Source organism: Nipponia nippon, unplaced genomic scaffold, assembly GCF_047370975.1.
Source record: "Nipponia nippon isolate SJK-2023a ecotype South Korea unplaced genomic scaffold, ASM4737097v1 scaffold_2, whole genome shotgun sequence".
In the NCBI taxonomy this organism is placed as follows: Eukaryota; Metazoa; Chordata; class Aves; order Pelecaniformes; family Threskiornithidae; genus Nipponia; species Nipponia nippon.
Genome location: NW_028262336.1, coordinates 61,269,345 through 61,293,923, shown reverse-complemented (window position 1 = coordinate 61,293,923; position 24,579 = coordinate 61,269,345). Strand labels below are relative to the sequence as shown.

General features: G+C 44.6%; 1 protein-coding gene across 2 annotated transcripts; it reads left to right on the top strand.

Annotated features, from left to right (window-relative positions):
- The first annotated feature begins 4,079 nt into the window (after positions 1-4,079).
- CREG2 (cellular repressor of E1A stimulated genes 2) lies at positions 4,080-23,862 on the top strand. 2 transcript variants are annotated; one of them, XM_087758771.1, is made up of 5 exons: positions 4,080-4,518; positions 6,736-6,905; positions 18,273-18,386; positions 20,212-20,295; positions 20,693-23,862. In XM_087758771.1, coding segments are annotated over exons 1-5 (795 nt in total). In that variant the 5' UTR covers positions 4,080-4,092; the 3' UTR covers positions 20,694-23,862. The 2 variants fall into 2 exon arrangements, with proteins under 2 accessions (XP_087614897.1, XP_009470926.2); XM_009472651.2 differs by having other exon boundaries at positions 20,212-23,862.
- The last annotated feature ends 717 nt before the right edge of the window (positions 23,863-24,579 follow it).

The window sequence follows — 24,579 nt, the reverse complement described above, 5'->3', positions numbered from 1 at the left end:
GTATTTCTGCTGCCTGACATATCGCTCTGTGCATCACAGGTATATTTCATAATTTTTCCTTTTAACGCCTTTACCTCGTGCAGCCTCGGCAGCTCTCTGCGACCCAGTGTCTTTCGTCAGTTCCCATCCTCCACTCCGTCCTCTGCCAACAACACCAACCTCCGTATCTTTTTCATCTTGTCCCACAAGGCATTTCTATGCCTTCTCTACAGCCTGTTATACTCGGGAAAAAAATCTGTTCATCGCACCTCCACCCTCATCTCATTGAAATTAGTGCTAAAAACTCAGTTTTGCTATGAAACCCTGGAAAAACGAGAGGGAGGACTGGTAACAAAAATCAGAAAAGAATCTCCGAACCTTGCCCTGATATCAGCAGCATCAATCTGTGGCTTAGCAGATCCCTTCATGATCTTTTAGTTGTCACCTTCATTCTTCTTCTTCCTTCCCCATCTGTTTTTGGTTCTCCATTCCCAGTTCATGCTGAATATAAATTACACTCCTCGGCAAAGAGACCATGTTTTCCCATTTATTTTGAACAGCGCAGCACATTTCTGAATCTTTTTTTTTATATCTAATTTGAAGCATGGAAATAATTGTTAATAATAATCTTGAAAACAGAATACATTCCAAGTTGGTGACATCTCCCAAGGAGAACATTATTTTTATATGAAAAAATGTAGAGGGCGGGGAGTGAGACAATACAAGATTTGAACACACTGGCTTAACGGGGAGTGTGGCAGATGAAATGCTATATAGCCAAACGCACGTAGTATGAACTAAGAATTGTTGAAACCGGTGGCAGGAACGAAGATGCTCTGAGTGAGCCATAATCTATAATAGTGCAGCTCAGAGAGCATTGGCCCGATCTTTATTCCTTATCACAGAGCTTGCAGTTGCTTTCTCTCAGCACGAATAGCATCTTTTCATCTAGAAAATCCCATTCTAGGCTTCCTCTCTTTTTTCACTCGTTACCAAATTAAAATCCTATTAAACTGCACACCTGCAGTGCGTTTATCTGCAGAGCACCGTGCTGTAGCTTTTAATCCAATTCCACACCTCTGTAACACACAATATACTGCAAATCAGGGTGCGGAGAGACGGAGGTTATGCTGTTCGTAGCTCTGTTGGCAGAGAGCAAATCAAACACTTTGATTTGTTAAAAAGGGAGAAAAAATAAGGACATAGTTCTAACTACTTCACTTGAAGGAACGATGAGTGTTCATCTGAGTGGTCTGTATAATCCAGGATACAGAGATCAAGTGAAATCGTTAACTAAAATGATCAAAAAATGAGAGTAAAATCTTGACCCAGCTTAAATTCAGTGGCAAAACTTCTGCTGATTTTAAGAAAGTCAGGATTTCAGCATGAAAAAGCAGTCCCCGTCAAGGGGAGAGAGAGGACTGAGACTATTTGTTTTGAAAAAGAACAGAAGGGTTTACAGCAGACACATGAAGTGTGAATGATGTATTAAAAAGCACATGGGGCCTTCTATCAGACCTTTGCCACCCTATGAAGAAACCCAATGTGTCGCTCCTCTTGTTGGGTTAATTGATGTAAAATAAGGTTGGGTATCTGCAAAATACCTCGGGTTCAGCAGGAAAGAACAGAGAATACTTTTTTTATTCAATGAAGGGAGAAACAATGATTTGCAGTCCCTACAGTCAAAACATTGCCATGTTTCTTTTCTAATTTTCAGCTCATCCAGGTCATTTTGGAAGAGGGAATTACCAAAACTTTTACTAAGTTGGATCTTTGGAAGGGAAGCACTTCTTACTCAAAAAGATGGACAGACACGCTTTACTTTTGCCTCTGATGAACAGCAAATCTTCAGAGCAAACCAGCCTGACTTGAAAATTCATTACGCTAGACTATTCTTACTTTTTGATACAACTTTAAGAAATACTGGTTTCATTCTCTTAAATTTTAAGATCTTTTTCTGGAAATACTAAATGCAAAACTGTGCTAGCAACACAGTTATTTTAAGTTCTCATGTGATTTGGTTGTTTGACTTTATTTGAATAAATCTTCAGAACAAAAAGGTGAAATCTTTGTGGCTTGTTTTTATCTATTTCTTGTCTTTTTTGTCATCAGTAAAGCTGAAGACCTACCTGAAGTCATTGTGGTAAATTCATCCAGAAGCTGCAGAATGGATGAATGACTCTGTGTTAATGCTGCTTTGTGTCGACGGTGTGTAATTTAACATTGGTATTTATTGCATATAGAACTTAGCACTAATTCCTATATCTTGAAAAAGTCCTGCTTTGTTTCCCATTTCTGCAGGATACAAAACTCAAATATCTCACATATAATTCTATTAACTGAAATATAATAGGTCGTATATAATGTTATTGGTTTGTTTATGTCAGAAACTAGGTTGTTTGAACTTGTTCTATAAGCAAAGTACAAGCAAAGACTCTATAAAGAGCCACCCTGGAATAAATCTTGTATTAAATAGTAAATGCAGAGTATGAAATTTGAATCTCGCATGCATCAGATTGCATGAGGAAATTCCCTGAAACACCAGGGAACTGGGTTTTTAAATATTTGTGAAGAGCTTGTCTGCAGGGAGTTGGCTGGGCCTGGTCATTATTTCAAGAAGCGGCAACTGCTTCGTTATTTTAAGAAGGGACATTTCCTGAACTAGAGAAAGGAACTTGTCAGGAGCTTAGCAACCTTTCACTCATTTTGGTTTTGGAAATCTACATTTATTTTCCACTTGCATCTACATTCTTCTGTCAGCTCAAGTAGTGAAGTGGGAATTAATATTCAAAAGGGCGGTATTGCAGCAGATGTAGACAGGGCCATGTGCTAAAGGAAAAGGTAGTCGTGTATTTGATTTTGCTGATAAGATTAGGAGTTCAGTGGCGAAATTACATACTCTGGGGAAGCATCTTCACAGTCTGAGAAATTTATTTGGGCCCTAAGTCCCATTACACCCATTTTCACCATTCTTTCAGGTTTTTTACCATGAAGATAAAAAACAGAACAGAGGGTCTAGGAAAAATATAAGCTAAAAGTACTCAGTCTTTCAGTCCATTTTTATTTATAAAAGTTTATGTTCTAGATTAGATACGCAGCACATTCTCATGGAGCAATTAAGCAGAAGTTGTAACAGCAGGCCGACCTTGTGATCTGTTCTTCACAGCTATGGAAAGGAAAGGTCTACCAGACGTATCTGAGAACCTTCTGAAAGGCAAGGGCTCCCGTGAGATTCATTTCTCCCTGTCTCCTATTGAGCCTGTACTCCTTAAATAATTTGCACGAATGCAACGCAAGTTTACAAGCATATATTTAAATGACTTGTAAGCTTGCACTGCCGTATTGAAAGGGCCTACTGCCAAGAACAGAAAAGGAGCAGGATGCAAAAGCGCCTTTACTAAATGAGGCCATTGATATAAACCCAAATACACATTCAAATCTTTGCCTAATTAAGACCTTGCCCGGGAAACATACAATTTAATAGCAGCTCCGGGTACTTCCACGTCAGAACGAATTTCACGAGCACCGCAACTAATGACGCCTGCCTTCCTCGGACGTGGGGTCGTGCTGTTGCTTGACCCCGCCGTCCCTGCGGCGGCAGCGTTCACGGGGCCGCGGGTTCTCTCTTTCCTAACGAAGGGAGAGATGGGATGGCACCGGGATCGCGGCCCAGGCGGCCTCACGCCGGGTTTCGCACACGAAGCGCGGAGAGGGAATTCCCTCCCGGACACCGGCCCGGCTGCGCGCCTGCCCCCCACGGTCCCGCAGCCTCGCGAGTCCGCGGCAAGTGACGTGAGAACGCAGGGAAAAGCCCCACGTCGCGGGCTCTGCCCTGCCTGGCCGGCGAGCCCAGAGGGGCCGGGTTCCGCCCTCCGGGAGCCCACGCCGCGGGGCGGCTGTCGCACGGGTGTCAGCGGCAGGCGTGGGCAGAGCCACCGCTACCGTGACCCTCGCCGCAGGCGGGCGGGGAGGGGGGACCGGGACGCCTGGCGCCCGGCCGAACGGCGGCGGCTGCTGCTGCTGCAAATATTGGGGCGGAGGGGGGCGGGGGGGCGCTGCGGGGCGGGCGGCGGCCGCGGGAGGGTGCTGCGGGAGCGGGCGCTGCCGCAGAAGATGTCGGCGGGGCGGTGGCTGCCGGCCCGGCGGCGCTGGTGGCGGTGGTGGTGGTGGTGGCTGCCGGCGCTGCTGTGGGGCGGCGCGGGGGGCTACGTGGTGGTCAGCTCGGTCTCCTGGCCGCTGCCCGAGGCGGGGGCGGCGGCGGACGAGCTGCACAGCTCCTCCACCGAGGAGGCCCTCCCCGCGCTGCTGGAGGAGGCGGGCGGCCTCTGGAAGCAGAGCTACCCGGCCTCGGCTTACCGGGAGGACGCGGGCCTGGGCCCCGGGCCGGCGGCGCGGCGGCCGGGGCAGGGGGCCGCCCCCTCCAGGATGTTCTCCTACCGACGGGAGGGCGGCGGGGCGGCGGGCCGCGCCGGGACCGCCCGCTTCCTCGCCCGCTACAACACCTGGGGCTTCGTGGCTACGCGGGCCGCCCAAGGCAAGGTACGGTGCCCCCCGGTGCCAGCAGCCACCACACGCGCGGAGAAAACAGTGACAGCTCTTCCCGGGAAGAGGAATCACGTTTGGAGCACAGCCAGGGCGGCAGGCCGAAAAACCGAACCGGAGCGGCACAGGAGAAACACAGTCTTTAAGCCAGAAGCAGAGCTGCAACGCTGGGTGCGGAGAGGGGCTTTGTCCTTCCCGGCAGCACCCTCAGCCCGGCCCCGGCCCCGGCCCCGGCCCCTCCGCCGCCCCGGGGCTCCGGCTGTCGCCCGGCGAGCAGGAGGGAGGGGGGGGGAGGAGGAGGAGGAGGGGGAGGAGGAGGAGGAGGAGGAGGGGAGCCTGCTGGGCTACCACAAAATCTGTCCGTCCGGCAGGGGTCCAGCTACACCAGCTTCAAGGGCGATTTCGCTGTCGGGAGCGTTAAGCAAAATAGCTGGGCTGCACCGGAGAACCGGGGTCATTATTTTTTCCAGCTTTAAATTATTTCCCTTTTTTAAAGGTTGGAGTTAGACACAGCATCCAATACCGCTCAGGCAAAAGAAAAAAAAAAAAAAAAAAAAAAAAGGAAAAGAGAGCTTTAACTTTTTCTTGTAAGTATCCACAGATTGATTAACATACAGTTTAAACAACAAAGTTAGAAGCACGTTAATCTTCAGAAAGCTTGGCTGAGTTAGCAGCAGTTTATGTTACTGTGAAATACAAAGCAACAGGTTAAAAAAAGGTACCATTAAATAAATATATACGTACACACGAGAGGCCTGTAATTCTACATCAGTTTGTCAGAAATCCTATTAAATCATATGATCTTAACTCTTCTGGTTTATGGTCTCGCTAGAAACCCTCGGTGGAATTACAGCCGTAATATAGGCTGCAGTTAGCTGTCTCTAGTTACAACACAGAAGTAATACAGAAAAATTGGATTCATAATAAAATTTGGAATTGATGAGGGGGGTGTTGCTGCTCTGAATGCTGAGTTACGCTGCCTGTGATCCCAATTCTTTTTGAGAATCCACTGTAACGTTAACCATGCATGACAGAAAGAGCATTTTACGCAGTGGAAACATGTCCTGCAATATTACTGACAGCTACTGGTTTTTTTACATTGTAACTCTTAATAATAAACAAGTATTTTTAGTTTCTAAGTTATGTAGCTTCATTAAAGCATTCCTTCTAAGGAATGCTAACAAGGACCATTTATAAGCACTATAAGCATTAAAATTTTAAAGGCATATAAACATTAAAAATCAGAAAGCATGCAGTCCAGGTAATAACATCATCCGGGGTTTTCTTATTAACTGTTCAAACTTAATTTGATTTTGCTGTGAAGGATTTACCAGTTACATTGAATTAATGTGTTGACTGATAATTTTACCATTTAACATCTAATTGACCATGAGGAGAGAAATATCTGGAGACATGAAAAAATAGTAATTCATTAAGTGTCTGTCATTGCAATTTATAATGGGATGAAAAGCATAGTAGGAGTATGAATCATTATGGAGAATATTAACGTGTGTCACTACTGGGCAAGGATATTTTTGCATGCGTTATATCCGCTGTGTGTGCGCAGGTCAGTGTGTGGGAGAAAACTTTTTGAAAACTTGGCTCCCTGGTGCCCCTCCTCTGCCACGGGCGGAGGGTTTGCTCTGGCTGGCTGCGGGCTGGGGACCCCCCCATAGCTGAGGTTGCGGCCCAGGCAGCTGCGCTGACGTCCAGCTTGACTCTAAAGACAACTCCAGCTAAAACGCCTTTCCCTCTCTCTTGGCAAAAGGATGCAATCACGTTGCAAATCAAGGCTGAAAGGGGAGGCAAAATTAGCGTAAAAAGGAGGCTGAATCAAGGCTAAATTAGGCTCTATATCCTTTTGGGTTTGAGAAAAGGTATCAGCACTGTTTTAGAGTAAACATTTCTTGACGCTGATAGCATTGATTTTAATGCACTTAAACATTTTTAATTTGGTAGTTCCTTTAAGCTCAGTGGAAGAGAAAATGTTCTCTATAGTGTCATGGACAGGACAGGAAAGAAGAAATAGAGGAGAGATCTGTTTTCATAGAAGCATGACAGATCTAGTTTAGAAGGTCTGTCTCACGATGAGAGAGTGGGAGACTGAGCAATTGGGGGTTGCTCTCCTCTCTGCTAGAGCCCTTGAGGGAATCCCCGACATTGTAAGCCGTCTATGTGCAAAGATGTAACCAGACGCTTATTTGGATTTTGCAGATCCAAGGTATGCCCTATGGGAACTGTTTACTTCTCAGTGACGGTCCCGTCAATAACAGCACTGGAATCCCTTTCTTTTATGTGACGCCGAAGGATAACACTGTGGCAGATCTCCTGAAGAATCCCGTGGCTTCTCTGACCCTGCCAGAGGCAGATGGAAATTTCTGCAGGTAACAGAAGTTTATCCGCCTACTACTACCTTCAGTGGGAACAGAGACATTAGAACAAAATGCTAGGTTCCCACCTTCAGTGTCCCGCATTTATTTTTGGCTCTCACCATCCGCTACAAGCTCCTCCTTAGCTTTGTTTTGCAGTAAGTTGCCCCAGTAAAGCATGGTAAAGAAAAGCAGAAGTGTCATTGAACTATAGTGTAGCATCAACAGCTGCAGTGGCTCTCAGCTCGCACCTTAACATTCCTAAATTTTAATCTCTTCTTGGAGGTGCTAGATAAAATCTAGGTGTTCAAGATCCCATTATAGGCCATGGTGATCTAGTCAATAAAGTCCATAGAGTTTCGAGGGCTATCCAAGTCACAGTAAAGCAGACACCCCTGCTCTTCTGAACAGCTCTGGAGGCCTTGCTGATTGATTGTGTTGACGGGGCTCTAGCTCTCCGGGGTCTGCAAGGGGATCTCAAGCTCTTAGTTCACAAGTTACACACTCAGGACCATGCCACTCAGTCTAATTTCCACCTCTTCAGAGGGTACGATTGAATATGATATCGTCGCCAATTTTTCGCGCTTTGTGTATCATGGACATTTGGCAAATGATCCCCCACATAAAGGAAGCCAGGTCTGAGATTTACCGATCGACAGCTGGCCCCAGGTTCGTCTTTCCAGAGAGAGCGGTGAGTTGACTTCTTCCTTCCTAATCATGCGTACAATGAATAACTCCAGATCACTGAAGCTTTAGGTGTGTAAAATGTATGTCGGTAAACTCAAAGATGATTCCGGTTTCCCCTCCATGCTTGTCTCCTTGAAAAAGACGTATCTCTGCCATATGTTTGTTTATAGTCAAACATGTGGCAAACTTGGCTGGGTCACCTGTGTGTGAAGTGTTATTTCCAAAGGCCTCTTTACGTGACGAGGTACATGACACCAAAATTGTGTCAGACAGGACTCCGTTACCAAAGCAGATCTTAGCTGATATTCCAAGGAGAGAGAGAGAACTGAAAATTACAGGCTGCTTCAGAAAGAAACAGGATTGAAAGTTTTTACCCCAACTTAAGGTCCTTTTTGGGGGAGGAGAGGTTTATCTTAAGAACTGGATCCCAGATTTCCCCAGCTGGGGATTGCCTTGGGTATCATCCCACCTCTCAAGCCCACCAGCTGAGAACCAACACTGGAAAAAGCAGTGAATGGCAAATACGAAGCACGTTACTGTTGCACTTGTCTGTATTTGCCTCCAGAACATGCCTGTTTTCTTAAGAGTTATATGGTGGCAAAATGAAATGTTTCTTAGTCCTAAGCAGTGCAAGTGGTTTCAGGCTGACATCCCATTCCCAAGGAATGGAAATCATGGCTTCTGCTTGCAACGTCAAACACCTAATAGGAACCTTCTATCACAACATTTGTTAAGGTAATTCAGCTTTGAATGCTTGAGAAGGTCAACAGAGTGGTGAAGTTAAGACCAGAATGGTTCTGCTTGTTCCTTAAAATTATTTCATTAAATATTTTAAATTAATAATTTCAAATTTAAGTAAATGTACCAGTTATTTCGTAACAGGCTAATGGAACTGACTGCAGCTTTCTAAGTGTTTTCATTCAATCAAATAGTGAGCTGAATATCTAGACCAAGTGCTTAAAAATGTATGTTAAGCCTGATGTCCTAGCACCTACCCAATGCCCTATTTTCAGAGGCTTGAGACTCAGAGCAGCTTCCATTGATGATAAATGCTGGTGTTGAGCACTTCTGAAAACTACACACCCGTTTAGGCACTTAAGTGTGGCCTTTCATCCCCGACTTTAAACATCCACTCTTGAAAGTCTTTGCCTTTTATGTTTTAGCAACATCACCGCCCGATTTACCTGTTTGGAAAGTGCCAATCCACCAACAAAAGAGAAATGCTGCATGATTTATAGAAATACGGAATTCATATACATCACAACCCTTCAAGAATATTTATTTACTCTCTTTCTGTTAAGTAACTGTTAATTTCCAACCCAAACCCTTTTGTTCCGTGTGCCAGCATGTGCTCCTCTTTGTCTTGCAGCCAGGGCAACCTGGATTCTGCCACTTGACTCTCTAGTTCCCTCCGCAGCCTGAGACCGTGCTCTCTGGCGAGAAGAGCACTCTGGGCACCGCCAAGGAGCTAAACCTGGATTTCCAAGACAGCTTAGGGAGAACTAATTACCAGTGGCCACATTGGTACTCTCCCTCCATACCACCAGTCGCATAGTGTCCCCCCGTCCCTCTCTCTCACGTCAGCTTTCGGCTTTGCCTTACCCCAAGTTGAAACATAAATCTGAAGAAAATTAACCTGACGATGAGAATAAGGTTTTCTGCCAGTCCTTCTTTTCTTCCTGTGGCCGCTGCCGCTCCTGGCCATGCAATCCCACCCCCTCCCTTCAGCTGACCATATGGTGGACCTATTTTAGCTCAGTAACCGAGCAGAAACCGCTTCCCTTTTTTTTGCTGGATTAGATTTCTACTGGGTTAGTAAGTTGAATCAGCTCCCCAAGAGCCAGAGGAGGGGAAAGGAGAAGGTGGAGGAAAATAGGACATCCTCATTTTAGCATGTAACCATACTCTAAATATTGAGCTTACTACTGAACTGAGTACACAGATTCAGAGTCTGATCACTGCTCCTTACATTATTTATTTTGTTCTTACATTCACTTTGTTTTTCATTATTTCTGGAGTTCTCATCTGGAACAGATGTTGGCTGGCATTAGCGCAAAGAACAAGCGATAGGGAGAATGAAAAGCCGGGGCATTTGTTGAGCTGCAGTTTGTGCTTTTGATGATAGCTAGGAAAATGTGAGCAAGCTTTGGGGCTGTCTCACAGCCAGGACGCATGTGGGCACTGAGACTTTAACTTTCTTCTTTCCCTTCCCTCTGTAACCAGGGTCAGAAATGAATTTACATTTTAAACTAGCAATCCGTCAGTGATTTTTACATTTTAAACTAGCAACATCTTAAACTGCAGCCCTGTACAGCATCGTACCATTACTCCGGAGAAAGGGCTTCTGTGGGCAGTGCAACAGTGAAGAAAACAAGAAGCGTGTCCAGGCCCCCCTGCCAGTGCTGGGGGCTGCCTGTCCCCGGGGCTGCCGGTAACACAGCCAGCGTGCGAGCTCTGCCGCGGGCAGCCCAAGCGTCCCTTTCGGGGTGCGCTCTCCCTGCTGAGATAGCCAGGCCGTGCCATGCAAACGGCGCATCGCATCCTTCGTGCAGAGCTTTATGGGGCAGCTCAGGCTTTGCATGGCAGGTTTCTTCCACTGCTTTACTCACGCTGTATGAGAGGCAAGACCTTTTACTCTGAGAAACCTCAGGTCCTGCTAGTATTAAAACGGTATCTGTGAGGTTTTCTTTGCAAAGGAAGGTGTCATTTATAGATGGTTTTAACACCAGAAGTTCTCTCGGTCAAGGGCATCATTAATTGTTTTGGCTTCAAAATAATTATACAAAATAGCTAAATGAATAATGCTCTACACGAGAAAGTTCATGCCCTTGCACGCCAGCAGAGATCTGTAGCTTGTTTTCATGTGGAATTTTATTAGAATTTCATTATTAAACTACTCTGAGGTGTAAGAATTAAAATAAATGTGAAAGATGGTCGATGCCTGTAGTCAATGCTCCTGGGAGTATTTGGCACTCTTCTGAAAAATGCTTCTGACCTACTGCACGCAAAAGAAATCTCTGGCCTTTAGAAAGAAAACATAGCTGACATTTCAGTAGTCTTCTTGTATCTAATGAGTTTCAAGTGACTTGTGTGTGTGTACATCAGTTTGATATTAAATTTATTTAGTAGCAAATTTAATTTGTTTCTGAACAGACTCAAGTTTCAAACCTTGACAATAAATATTTTCACTTTCAGGGATGTGAGGAATACAGAGTGGCCTTTTTGGTGCTCCAGCCTTAATATTTAATCAGCTGGAGGGAAAATTTGAAAAGCCTAAACTAATAAGAGAAATAACATTTAATAATGAAAGAAAGCGAGCTGCGATGCATCTGAATAGGCACTAATTGCAAGACATTACAATGTTGCAGCTACAGTCTGGATTCCTCATCTCTGACCCAGAGATTGCCATTTCCCAGAGGGAGGCGGGCTGCGCTTCTCTGAGAAGGCTCTCTGATGGCCAGGCTACAGAAAGCATTCGTTAGTAGCTACACTGCATCCTATCTGAAGGCTGATAAATGGGTAATAGAGGCAAGAAAAATTAAATGGTTCAGGGCTATAAATAGACTAAGCTGGCATGTCTATGCCACAGACAAGCTGAAAAGATTGAGTCCCCTTCTTATAGCTTTCAGAGGGAGCAAGACCGAGCCCGACATCAGAGAATAGAGCAGCTATTGTTCTGAACGCATCTCCCAGCACACAGGCTGCTCAGAGGATCTCCCTTTCCAAGTAAGCTCCTGGGCCTGCCTCGTTACAGCTGCAGTCTGGAAAACAGGCAATTAATTTTAAACACGTGTCGCCTCCTTGACATCAGGTTCAGCACATTCGTAGGGACCAACGGCAGCTTTCTTAGAGAAGGAGCGGTTACGTGGCTGCCATGAACTAGTTTTCACACAAGGGAAAAAGAAAGAAAAGCAACGAGCTTTGGGGTCAGCCCACCAGTTGGTTTTCCTTTGCTGTTAGTTTGGAGGATGGTGTTTCAAATCCACACTGCAGACTGCGAGTGATTTTGAGGGACTCGGATTCCTCTCCTGGTTTACGACCTGCATCAGGGGTAGCTCCATCAGAGCCATTTTACCCACCATGCTCATCTACTGCTTGAGGTAGCAGATTGGCAAGACCGGGCAGACATCTTCAGTGGATATAAGCTGGCTCCGTAGGTTTCCTAAACTCCGCATTGAAAAGGCTGACGGGAAGCGCTGAGCATCTCCAGCACTTCTGGATACCACCAGGCCACGGGAAGAGGAGAGTGATTCGATGGGTTATGGGCCCTGCTGCATGGTGGATCAGCACCATGCATAAACTGCTGACTTCATTCCTGGGCAATCCCGAGAGACGATAGGCCTGCCAGGGGTGGCAGACCCAACTCTTGAGGTGTCAGTTGGCCATCCAACATATAGCTGCCTCTGGGTTTCTAGAGTCACTGTCTGTTAATACGAGGATGAATGTAGCAAAGAAATTTGGCACCGCGCCTGCGCACAAAGAGAAACGACACACGCAGAAGACAAAGGCTGAATCCAGACATCCCTCAATTTTTGAGATCCACCTCCTGGTTCTGTGGCACGGACACATTTCCAGTTCTGGTATTTATATTGGCCTTTTTTAGTCATATGCAAATAATTATGTCAGTAGCTGTTCCTGAAAAATCTGTATTTAAAAAAAATCAGGAAGATACCAAATTAGAAAGTCAAATACAAAACCTACTATCATCATGACCCAATGCACACAATATAGCTCTAAATTACTATTTTTTTTCCTGTATTCTTAAATAACCAACTTCCCAAAATCCCTTTCTAGTGAAGTAATGTGTGTTTCTCTGACTCCGTTTACAGAAATAGTTGATGCTGTGATTCTTTTTTTTTTCCCTGTGAATTGTCTATGGTTGAACTATATAAAAGTTTCCTGTCTGAAACATAAGAGTTCAGCGAAAGAAATGAGTTGTTATTGTCAATGAAGACAGACAAACAGACTGACTTCACTTAACAAATTCTAATTAAAACATTTTAGGAAGGATTATCTTCTAGGAAGAGTGAAATTATTTAAAAGATGAGAACAGGGATACTATGAATACAGGCTCACTTAGATGCAAAATAGCCATTGTACCAATACTCTTCAGCTCCCAAGCCTCACTTCAGATTCAGAACAGAAGACTGCTCTTCCAAAAGCAAAAAAGATGTCTTTGCTGGCTCTCAGACATGGCTGATAAAGAAAATCTTGTCAAAATCAGAGCAGGGCAGAGCAAAACTGCCCAGCCATATCCAGCTGAAGGCCAGCAACAGCTTTTCAGATTATGAAATTGCTTTCAGCAGAGATTTTGTTTGACGTTCATGCCACGCAGATTAACAGCACCAATACATTGTTTCTGCTTCAGAGACTCTGGGTAGTTAGTGGTAAGCAAATGAAATGTATGAGGAGGATAACTTGCTTTTCAAAATTAATCACATTTATGACTAAAAATTATAAGCACTTTACAATAATTCTCTGAGGACACAGCATTTCCTCCCTTCCTTTCTGTAGATTTTAGGGGACAAAAATTCCTATGATGTATTGTATATACTAGAAAATAACTCCTTGTGCCCAGTTTGGGGCTAGGCAAGCAGGAGCCCTGCGCAGGGTGAGAGGGTGCCTACCTTGTGTCCCTGGGAGGGGACAGGGATGCGCTGTGCCAGCAGCTGGTCCCCACCTCCTAATTGCATGGGTTTGTATGGCTGCTGCTGCTGCGGCTATAGGGAGGTTAGGATGTGTGGAGACAGTCATTGCCCTTGTGCCACACATGAGCTGCATGCTCTGAAGTGGAAAAAAATGTAGGAAAACTGTTCTCTGGGTCTTTCTTCTTGGCTCTCTGGCTCTCCTTTTCTGCAACAGGAGAAAGCTCTTTCCCAACTTCTTTTCTCTTCCATTCTGCTCAAGAAATAGAGGCGTAAAAGCAGTGCTTTCTCACAGGGCAGGGAGAACTGCGTGCAGGGCAGATGGGGAGGATTTATGGATCCTGACAGGGAGGATGGAAGGTCCTGTCTCCTCAGGGGCGTGGAGGAGAAGGAGGGCAGCTCCTCTGTGGGAAAAGGAGGCTGGGGAAGAAGAAAAAGAGAGATTCCCCTCCATAGACCCCTGCTTCCTCCACCAGTCCCTGGAGCATTACTGAACCCTGCCACCTTCCTCCTACCGATTCCTTCTGGGGGTCACCCGGCTCTCCTGCCCAAGTGCCTCCCAAACTCCTGTTTTGCCTTTACTGCTGATCTGTGCCAGATCTGTTTCACCTCACTAACGGACTGCAGGGGCTGAGAATGAGGATAATACTCGGGGATACTTTTGGTCAAAAACCAGGAGACAGAGCATCGTCAGTCGAAGCAGAGATCTCAACTGCAAAAGGGAATCCTAACAAAGTCCCGACCTCATCCCCTTGTGTGCCCATATAACCGCATCAGCCAGAACTATGGGTTCATCAGATCTGGACTTAGCTAGCTGTTGTATTGGAACCTTCTAATTAAAATCCAAGAGATGGCTAGTGTAGTAAACAGTTTAATGAGTAGGTGGCACTCTTTACTCTGAACCACTCTTGAACCGTGACCCAGAAAGCGCGTTAGTGGTACGCAGTAAAATAAGTGGGACGTGTTCATCAGCAGTGCGCTTCGCAGCATTGCATCATTGTTGGGAAACAGATTTCACTTGGACACAGACTTCTCCTTAAGCTCAGTAAAGCTGGCACCTTTGTAAGTGGATGCAGCTCATGGCTCATCTCACATGCTTGGAAGAGACAACTGCCTGGACCGGCTCAAACTCTGCATACCTAGCTTGCTCACGGTACGCAGAAGAACAGAGACAATAAATTCTTTTCTCTCCACAAATCAGATGAATAATTAAGATAATCTCTCTTAACGCACTGTGTTCTTATAAAATGCATAAACTGAATCTTCGTCCATTTTAATCTGGCTTCCCTCAATTTCTGCAACAAGGTGTATGTATTTTACATAAGCATAAAAAAATAAATATCTTCCCTATTGCTTGGTCTCCTTCCACAGTTCCCTGCTTTCTCTTCTCTTCAGTTCATATTTTATCATAGCCTTCATGAAATCCTGTCCAGGGAGACAGAGGACCTGATTCTGGTAAAGACAGAGCCTGCGAAGCCACCTCGGGTTTCCTCGACAGCGAGACAGTGTCACCAGCATGCCGCCTGTCCCCCTGGCTCTGCCTCCCCCTCACCCCCAGTCAGCAGCGCACAAACGTTACACAGAGCCGCTCCTCCGCACCTACTTGTTCTTGTGCCAACAAAGATAAAAGGAACCCAAGGACTGAGGCCTGAATAGGTGTTTGTTTATACAGAAGGCAAGAAGTGACTAGTGAATGCATGATTAGACCTCTATAGATGTGAGGGAGGAATATTTTAGTAAATATACCTATTTATCCCTCATATCCCTTTATTATCTTCAGTAAAAAGATGAGATATATCCCTGGATATATCCCTTGACTCCTAGGAAGCAAAGCCTGCATTTACATTAGTTGCACTGGTAACACCACTGAAAATGCAAGACCTGTTCACAATGGAGTTAGAAGCGGTAGCTGTAAGTTTAGGGATTTTTGATGGTTTAAAAAGTATAAAAGTAATCACACATTATTAGGGAAATACTATGCCAAAAACGATGCAGAAACAGATTTACTTCAGAATATGAAGGGCTCCTTTGATAAAGAAAATACTAATGCTAAGGTAAGATTAGAATACAAGGTTCCTATTCTGAAACAGAAAACCTATGATAAGAGGCAGTGCTAAAAGCAAAGCCAACAAAGTAATAACACAGTGTACTGAACTCAAATGTATCATTGTCCTGTTCGGCTCTTCCAAAACTTCATCTAACATAATCTCAACAAATAATTTGTTTGTGTCATTTCCCAGAAAAACAAACTGACCCTCCAGAATATTATTCCAATGTGCAAAATGCAGTTTGAGTAACTTTTACTGGGAAGATAGTATTGTGTGTGTTGATCAGTGTAACACCCTGGCTCACAAGAACATAGAGAAAACTGCAAACAGAAGAAGGAGCCAGGGAAAAAAACAGAACTAAAACCATTCCAGATATGGATGTACAGTGTGTGGGTTTTGTTGTCAGCCAAATATATGGAGAGCAGTTTTTTTTCCTGTAAATCGGGGAAGAGTCACATCTGACGCTAGTCCTACCAGGCAAAACCATCTCAGCAAAGGCAGGCAGGATTCACTGCTTAACCACAGCAACGTCAGGTCTGTTGCCTACTCATAATCAGCAAGTACACTTTTAGAATAAACATGTACTTGCATAAAAAGAAGAAATTATATATATAATATACAATTATAAGAAATAATATATATTGTAAGAAATAATAAGAAATTATAATCTGAGGTGTCAGACCAAAACCTCTCACTGCTCCTGCTCCTGCTCCTGCCCAAATCTATCACCTTGATCCACTCTGTGAAATGCAGACATCCTTTAATAACAATCTCCCCTTCTAATTCCTCTCTGAAAGTAATTAACAGCGTCTTACCTAGGAGCTATACCCAAGAAAGGCACTTGCAAATACGCGTGCTTTTCCCAGCTCTTCAGTTGTTTTACGATACCGTTCGGCTGTGGAGGAAATGGTTTCATACGCACAGGTGCAGTTACTAGTGTAAAGCAATCTTCTGAACTGAAATTTTGCTAGTGACAAGTGCCTTCCCTTCCATATCTTTAAGGATCATCTAGTTAAATATATACAGGTATGTAGAGGGTGTTGATACAGTACTGAGATTAAGTGCAAAAAATAACAACGGATCAGGAGATCACTTCAAATGGACTTCAAGACTCTGCTATCCAGGGCCAGCGGTTGGAAGAGCGTGGATCTGCACCGCCCTGGCTGCGGGACACGCAGGCCCTCGGCTGACACCTTCTGTCGGTGGGATTCAGCTCCTCTCCCTACAGCTGGATACACTGTATTCGCCTACATTTATTCCTGTTTTGGTGGGCGAGCTTCTCGTTGGACCCTGGACGCTGAACGGCCACACAACACCTGAAGGCTATGCGAAAGAAATGCCAAGAGCTACAGGTGCTCCCAGGGCATGGAGCTGTGCTGTTGAGGATGCTCTCAGGCCGCTGTAAGCCAGCTGGGAAACGGCACCTTCAGCATGCCGCAGGAGTTAGCGCTGAGGATCTACGGCATGCCAAGGTGACCATGGAGACACGTTTGTACTCTGACAGAAATAAACCCAGTGCCAGGGTAGGGAATGCAGATTTTCAGGTACTCAGAACACCATTCATTTATTACTTCATAATTAAAAAAAAAAATGTACTAGAGAAAATTAGACCATTATTTATTGATGTGAACAGAAAGTTTGAGCTTGATCTTTGGCAGCTGCCCTTCATCCCGTGCAGAAAGCACAGCGGAGGAAAAAGAGTACGCGTAGAGTTTGTCCAGAGGTCATTAAGCTGAACACCCCCTTCAGACAACTGCTGCTCCAGACTGAAGAGGATGCTGAAAAAACATCCCAGAGATGACGTGACTGCAAATGGCTCTTTGGAGCTCAGGCTACAGACGGTGCCAAGTGCTTACTGGGCATAGCTGAGTATCAATCAGCCCGCTATACTGCCTTTCCTATCTCTGTTCATGGCCCTATCTATAACAGCAGATATCTTATCCAGTGAGCTACACGGTCTTTCATAACCATCTGCGGGGAATCTGCAGGTGTTAAATTAGCTGCAGGATGATGCCCATATGTTTCCTGCATGCAATAGGCACATATTGAGAATTATAACCAAAAAAACCCAACACTGCAGATTGCACGCAGTTAAGGCTAAAGGGCTCAAGCCAAGATCTTTAAGTAAAATCACACACAGATGAGATGTAATTTACTGTGATTTGCTGCTTCCGATTAAAACACAGAGAAGAAGAAATGCAGTCTTCGTTTCCTAATGTAGTTTTTCAGGCTTATGTTGTTATGTGGGGAGACATTCCTGTGAGATGCTGAGCGGTCTCAAAGTGCTGGCAGTGGGACTTGGGGCTGCTCAGCACTTGCCAGAATCAGGCCTTTGCTGTCATTTCATGCAACTTTTTTTTTGCGATTGGTCAAGTTACTTATGATTTATATCCTTGTATTGTATACGTCAGTCAGCAATTGTCCTGCAGCTACTAATGGGAGTTATTTATTATTACTGTATAGAAAGAGCCAAAAAGCAACAAGTAAGTACCTTTCCTGTCCCGGCCTGAAGGATGAAGACAGTTGGAGAATTTTTTTTGATAGATCTTACTTGTCTCTTTGGTGTAAAGCGTTGAAAAATGGGTAAAAAGGAACAAGGATTGAGTTTCTAGAATAGGCACAGGGAAAAGACATTACGTTTTACACACAAATACACATCTGCATGCTTATTTTATAGGCATAGGCACAGACTAACCATCTCACTAGGTCTCTTCAAAACTGCCATTTTCACATTTTGTACAATCTAACATATATTAATCCAGTTTTTAAGAGCATAAATTAAGGTTAAGTAAACTTCTACAGCAGAGATCTCTTTCAGGTGACTATTCCTTCAAGAGCCCCTCCCCAAATGTTACAGCTGGGTATAGAAAAGACCTGCAAGGCTTGACGAAATATCATGCCATGACGAAAGCTTTTTATATGCGAGCAGGAATTCATATTTCTCCAAAACCCTTAACAAAGAAACCAAGCTGTTACACATAAGCATTTTTCTCTGTGCACAGAAAAAATGTAATTGATCCAGAGGATCCAAGGTGCGCCAGGCTGACTCTCACGGGACAGATGGTCACGGTGCCTCCAGAGGAAGTGGAATTTGCCAAGCAAGCAATGTTTTCCAGGTCTGTAAGTAACAGCACATAGTAGAGTGCAACCCACAGGTTTGAGACAAATATACTGATGTGGCCGTTTGGTACGGAAAATCTGAGAAGTAACAAGCCTGATCTTTACTTTGGGGCCACGAAGCACGTTGGCTCCTGTGTGGCTTGGAATGACAGGCAGAGCTGTGTGACCTTTTAACTCTTGAGGTAACGAAATATGGAAATGCAATTAGTCAGTGTTGGACTTTGGTAGGGCACGTGGTTTATAATCTGGGGATTATGAAAATATCTCACTTGGCTCCAAGGAGAGATTCCATCAATCCAGGGTGTATTTGTTACCTTTAATGATTCCTCCCCACCTTAGGACAGGTAGTGCTCTTCAGCCGCAGCCCCCTACTCAGAGGCGGAGCAGAGCTCTGGTGCCTTTGGGCTCGAGCCTGTTTGCAGAGTGGAGCTTATGGGTTTTATTACATCTCCTGACATACCATGACAACTGCTGCCAAAGCCGTAATACTGAGAGAACAGCGTCCTTTGACCAGATGTAAGCACAACCCTGACACATACACACATACCAGGGTGTGCCCCTGTGCCCTCCACTGGGTCTTCAGAATAACAGGTGTGACAAGCCTGAACCTTAGCTGGGGCGTGCACCTCCCACACAGGCTGCCAGGGATGGTCCTCCAGGCATGCCCTGCCTGGTCAGTCAAATACTGCTGGGAAACTGGGATAAGCTGGGATCCAAAACAGCCCAGAGGTGACATTCTCTCTGCCCCGCTGGAAGGGGTTAGGGCAGGACCCTGTCAGCAGGTGTCCCATCAATAGCAAAAATGGGACCAGGGGCAGACGGGGGCTATATTGGCACACAAGCCTTTTTTACAAACTTTGCAGAAATCGGATTCCTACGCGAGCCAGAGTCCATGAGCACCGTGGCAGCAGATGCTCCGCTGTCAGGGAGCAAAAGCCAGACCGACACGGTGAGGGCTGCCAGGGCTCACCCCATCCAACGCCGGCAGCAGCTGGAGCCACTTCCCAATGCCACAGTTGTGGGTGCTCAAAGGGACAACTCAGAAAATGGTGGAAACCCCAGCTCAACCCAGAGGTTGCCAAACCAACCATCTCCTCTGCAGGGTCCTCTGCGGGGGCAGAGGGGCACCAGGGCCAACCCTGCCCCGACTTGCACCGCTTCCCCCCATGCTCCCGTGAACGCTGCGGCTCGAGCTGTTGTAGCCGCTCTGTGCACTGCTGCCGAGCGTCCCCCAGCATCCTCTGCAGATGCTCTCGCAGGGGCTTGGGGACCAGACGTCCGCACCCAGGATTGCTGGCGGGGAGGGTCTGTTCGAGCTAGCTGTAAGGGCAGGCCCAAGAAATGAGACAGTAATAGAGGATGAGAAGGCTCTAGCAGGCAACAGCTCCAAGAGGCTGTGCTCTGCCTGCTAGCCAGTTTTATTAGCTCTCCTGCCATACCACAACAAGTGCTACCAAAGACAGTATTTTCAGAACACGGTTTCCTTTGAACAGATACAAGCACAACCCTGACACACATTCAGAGAATCTCATCTAACTATTTTTCACTTACTTAGAGACCAAACAACATCTGCCTTTAGAGATGGGGCTCTGCAGTGGGGGAAGGTGATGTTTGCTGGCTGCCTTCATTGCAGTTCTCAGCAGACTGGGGTGTGGATGGTCATAAACCTCACTGCAAGGGAGGGCAGAAAAGGTGAATGGTGGTGGTTTTCAGAGCTCAGGTTTCACTCTGGCTCAGCACACTAGGCTGAATGAAAAAGCAGAGTATGCGTATGCTTTGGCAGATCTTTTAAATTTCTTTTTCTTTTATTTGTCCTTCCAGGCACCCGGTGGTAAGAAAGTGGCCTCGCAGCTATGAGTGGTTCTTCATGAAAATGAACATTGAGCACATCTGGCTTCAAAGCTGGTATGGAGAAGTTTCTGCCATTGCAGTAGAAGAGTATTTAAAAGCAGTTCCAAGTAAAGGATGATTGAATGGGCTTCGAGATAGAGATCTTCTGAGTTTCCTTTCCAAACACTTTTAAAATTTTATGCTGGATGGTTACTTTACAGTGGTGTTTTTTTTTCCCCAAAAGGCTTCAAAATAGAGCAGAGTGAAAATAAACTAACACAGACTTTCAAATTATAAAGGAGAGGTGGATACTAGCCCTGCCCTGCAATGTACAAATGTGTCATTTCAAACAGGCAATGCATCATCTTGACTGCTGTTTAAAAATGCTTTGTATCTGTTTGTTTTGACTTTTATTGCTGTGCACCCACAGGGAGACTACAGTGTGTGCTAAATATAATGTTCTGATTTACAGAAAAAGCAAATTGCCTACTCAGAACCCTCTGTGCATTGTGGAGGTATTACTGCTGCTTGGTCTCCCTTGATTTGTAAGTACTCTAAGATAAAAGCTGCAAATGTAGATACTTAAGTTTTAAAAAAAATATTTTGCTAAAGCTGTCTTCATTTGCTAACTTACATTTTCTACATGTGCTTTTCCCTAGTTATCTAATTTGATATTTCACTTGGAAATTGAGTAGAAATTCTCTCTTTCAGTAGAAAAAATGCAAGCAAGAAATTGTCTCTTTTAGTAGAAAAAATGCAAGCACCTCAGACAACGTGGCATAACTTGTCTCTCACTGACACAAAGCTGGTTAAACACGTTAAGGGCCCAAACCAAATGAGCCCCACAAGGATTATCCCAATACAAGTATAAGCATTCTCATAAGAAGAATTTAAGTAAATGTTACTAGCTGAGCTAGCCTGTCCCTGTTATGAGACAGGAGAAGTATTTTTAATAGCTTGTAGTCCCAATTTTTTTGCATCCCTTCTCCAGCCCCTGCTTTAACTCATTTGTGCAACTGATTTTTGTAAACCATCACTAACTCACCGAGGGGTGGAGCCAATCCCTTAACTCTGTTTCCTCACCACGTTTTAAAGGGCTTGCTCATTAATTTATTTTTCAAAGAAGCCTAAAGATAGGTAGATATTTCAGGCCATGAAAAACTCATTTTCCTAGGACGGAAAGTGGAAACTTTGTTGCAAACACATTATGAATAGGCATCTCATGTGATAATACTAAAAGAGTTCAAAGGTATTTTATTCACCTTGAACCCTTTCTCTAGATGTCCTGGTAAACTTATTCGGCAGTTCCTAAGGGTATCACAGAAAGAAACGTCCTACGGCTAACCAGCCAAGTCATTACACAGTTTGCAAATTATACGGCTGTTCTCCCTCGTACATTAAGAAAGAGACAGATTGAGATGGGGTTTCTGTGCCTGCGGGGCAGGTCTTCCAGCACCCCTGGGGGGACACCCGAGCTCTGGACAGCAGCCCGCACCATGGCTGGGCTGAGGAGGAGCCGGGGTCCCTGGGCGAGCGACCTGAGCTTGTACCGCTGAATCCCCAGGCAGAGCTCAGAGGCAGCTGCGTGAGCTATGACCAGCTGGAAGCCAATTAAGTGTAGCTGAGCTTATTTTGGTTCAGGCATGGAGAGAGGGAGTCATTCCCGGAGCAGAGCTGGGCGCCATGCTGGTTTAACTACCAGGGGCCACTTAGCCCTTGGGCAAGTTCAAGGCTCCAGGCATGACTACCATTCCTGATATTCCGTAAAAATCAAAGACAGACACAGGGGAAAAACTTTGTTTAGACACTTAGAAGCATTTTTTTTTCCTTGTCTCATTGCCAGAGACTCTGTTAGCAGCGCAGATCTTTTGCAGAGGTAGTTTTGCAAAAGAAGTGTCCTGCCTGAAGCCATTTCCTTTTTTTTTCTTGGCAGACAAGCAGCATTTTCCCATTTGAGTTTGCCCCCAAATCTTGCACTGTGTAGTACTGAAGCAAAATGGCCCATCCTGTGCAGATTTATAGAATACCACCAAGTAAAATCCTCCTTGATTCTTATCATTTTGCCACGGAGAGCTTTGTCCATTATGGATTTGATACTTTGCCCGTTAGGATTAATGGGACTTTCAAAACTGAGTTCAACAGGCAGAGCACTAGACCCTGTAAGGGCATCTCCACAGGTCTAACATTTCTGTGCAACTTCAATTACATGTTTCGTTATCTCAGTTCACTACTATGCCCAGAGAAACCTGAACTGCCTATTCTCTCCCCGGCCCTAAACACACACACGCACACAGATTAAGCAAATCCAGTGTACAAGCTTAATGTTTAAACAAGCTGAAGAAGAGAAGAACAATTTTAGAAATGCTGCTGTTACTATACTCTTAATTTCACTTACATCCTTAGACAGCCGGGTAACAGTGACACGGTCCTATGTCCTATCCCTTAACTGATTAACACTCTTGCCTTAAAGCAGTAAGGGATTGTATCAACGATGTTCAGTAGAGCTTTAACTGTGTAAGAAGTTAGCGTGTGCTAAGAAAGGGGTTGAATTTACAATACCCTACTTGCTATAGGCTGACTCCCTGCACACCTAGATTAATCGGAGTAGCTTTTGTATTGTAAATTGACACATTCATCAAGAAGCTTTTCTATATGGACCTGCAGTGAGGCTCTTGACAGAACCTCAGAACATGAAACGGCAATAGCATGTAAAGTGACAAAAAGGGCATCATGAAGAAATACCGTCTTAAATCACCTGTTCTCATGTCACGCTTCCTTCTCCCAAGGAACAGCTACCATAAAAGTCCTTGAAAGTCTGTAGAAATTACTCAAAAATATGACCTGCAGGTTTTGAATGGAATTTTCTGGAGCAGAAAAAGGGGAGCAGATGGTGGTTTGCTGAATTGGGCTTTACATTATTAATTATACACTAGTTCCAATTTTTGTTTAAACTGATAAATGTCTCAAGTGATATTGGGCATCACGTGGTAAGTGATGTTTGTTAAAGCTTTTAACCCGAAGAGAGTTATTGAGATACCATAATAAAATCATAGTTCCTTGAGACTGTAAAGGGTCTGATCTTGCTTCAGTTCAAGTCAATAGCAAAAATCATATTTATTTGTTGTGCTTTAATTACTAGGTCAAATAAGGATTTTATAAAAGGTCTTGATAAGCCCTTATGAATTTATTAAGCATTTCAGCTAGCTGATGTGTAATTTATTTCCATGTGTTCTGTATTTTAGTTATTTCTGTAGCTTCCCCCAAAAAGCTTGTTGTGCAATGTGTATTATTTAAAACTTTAACTGTGGTTTTGCAATATTTAAGAGATGCATTTAGTCATGTCTGTATACTTGCTGAAAAAAGGAAGACAAAGTTCTAAACTTGGGTTCTCACTTTTTGGTCATTCGTGCAAACGTAATGCATGTACAGGATTGAAGCACAGCTAGTTTGAACGGCTGTTCTTATTTAACCAAAGAATGCTCCGTTTCTGATGAAATTTTGATCACTTCGGTGGATGGAATGCAACCTGTCTCGTTTCTGGATGTGTGTTGCAATTTGCAATGTATTTTGATTTCTAAAGATACTGAATGTTGTTAACAAAATGCCTATCGAGAAGAAATGCAAATAAAACAAATTGCAAAGTGGAAAGTGCAGTTAGAATATTCTTGAGTCTGCAGTACAGCGTTAGCCAGAGTAACTGACCTTTTGCTGACAGCCGTTAGGCTTTCTATCTGATCTGAACATCTGCTTTTTTTTTTTTCGCCAGTTTTCGTGAGCCAGTCTAATTTCTCTCAAAATACTTCTGGGAATTGAGACTCAGATCTGCGTTGGTACAGCCTCACTTTTCTCTGGGGAGAAAAGTCTAGCCAAGCACCTTTCATCTTTTCTTCGTCTTCTCATTACTGTCAGCTTTGCTTTCACCATGGCAGTTAAATGTCACTCTCAACAACGTTTTCTCTTCTTTTCTGCACGTGGGGACTGAGCACTCACCTCTCAGGTGTGCGTTAATGGTGTTTTGGACATCTCCTCGGTGCTATTTCTTCCCTTGCTAGCCTTGCTCTTACAAGTTCTTGCTACAGCTTGTTCTCCGCTGCCTGCTTCCCTCTGGCACGTTTTCTTAAGGCAAGGCTGACAATTTACCTTTTCATCTTGCTTCCCCGCACCATCTCCTTTCAACGAAATTCAAACTCTCCCACTAAAATTCCCACTTCACATCTGATAAAGGTTATAGGAAACAGCCTATTTACGCCTTACAGTCTTTGTCTTGCCACTGGTTGGACTGCCTTCGCTGCGAGGACCGTAACAACAGTTTCCTAACCTGTACAAACCACAGTCAACATCAGTTTCCTATTTCCAGTA

Coding starts and splice junctions, on each gene's coding strand:
- CREG2 (XM_009472651.2), top strand. CDS start 4,093: ATGTCGGCGGGGCGGTGGCTGCCGGCCCGGCGGCGCTGGTGGCGGTGG. Junction 6,906..18,272: donor GCAGATGGAAATTTCTGCAG/GTAACAGAAGTT, acceptor CTCTGTGCACAG/AAAAAATGTAATTGATCCAG. Junction 18,387..20,211: donor AAGCAAGCAATGTTTTCCAG/GTCTGTAAGTAA, acceptor TTGTCCTTCCAG/GCACCCGGTGGTAAGAAAGT.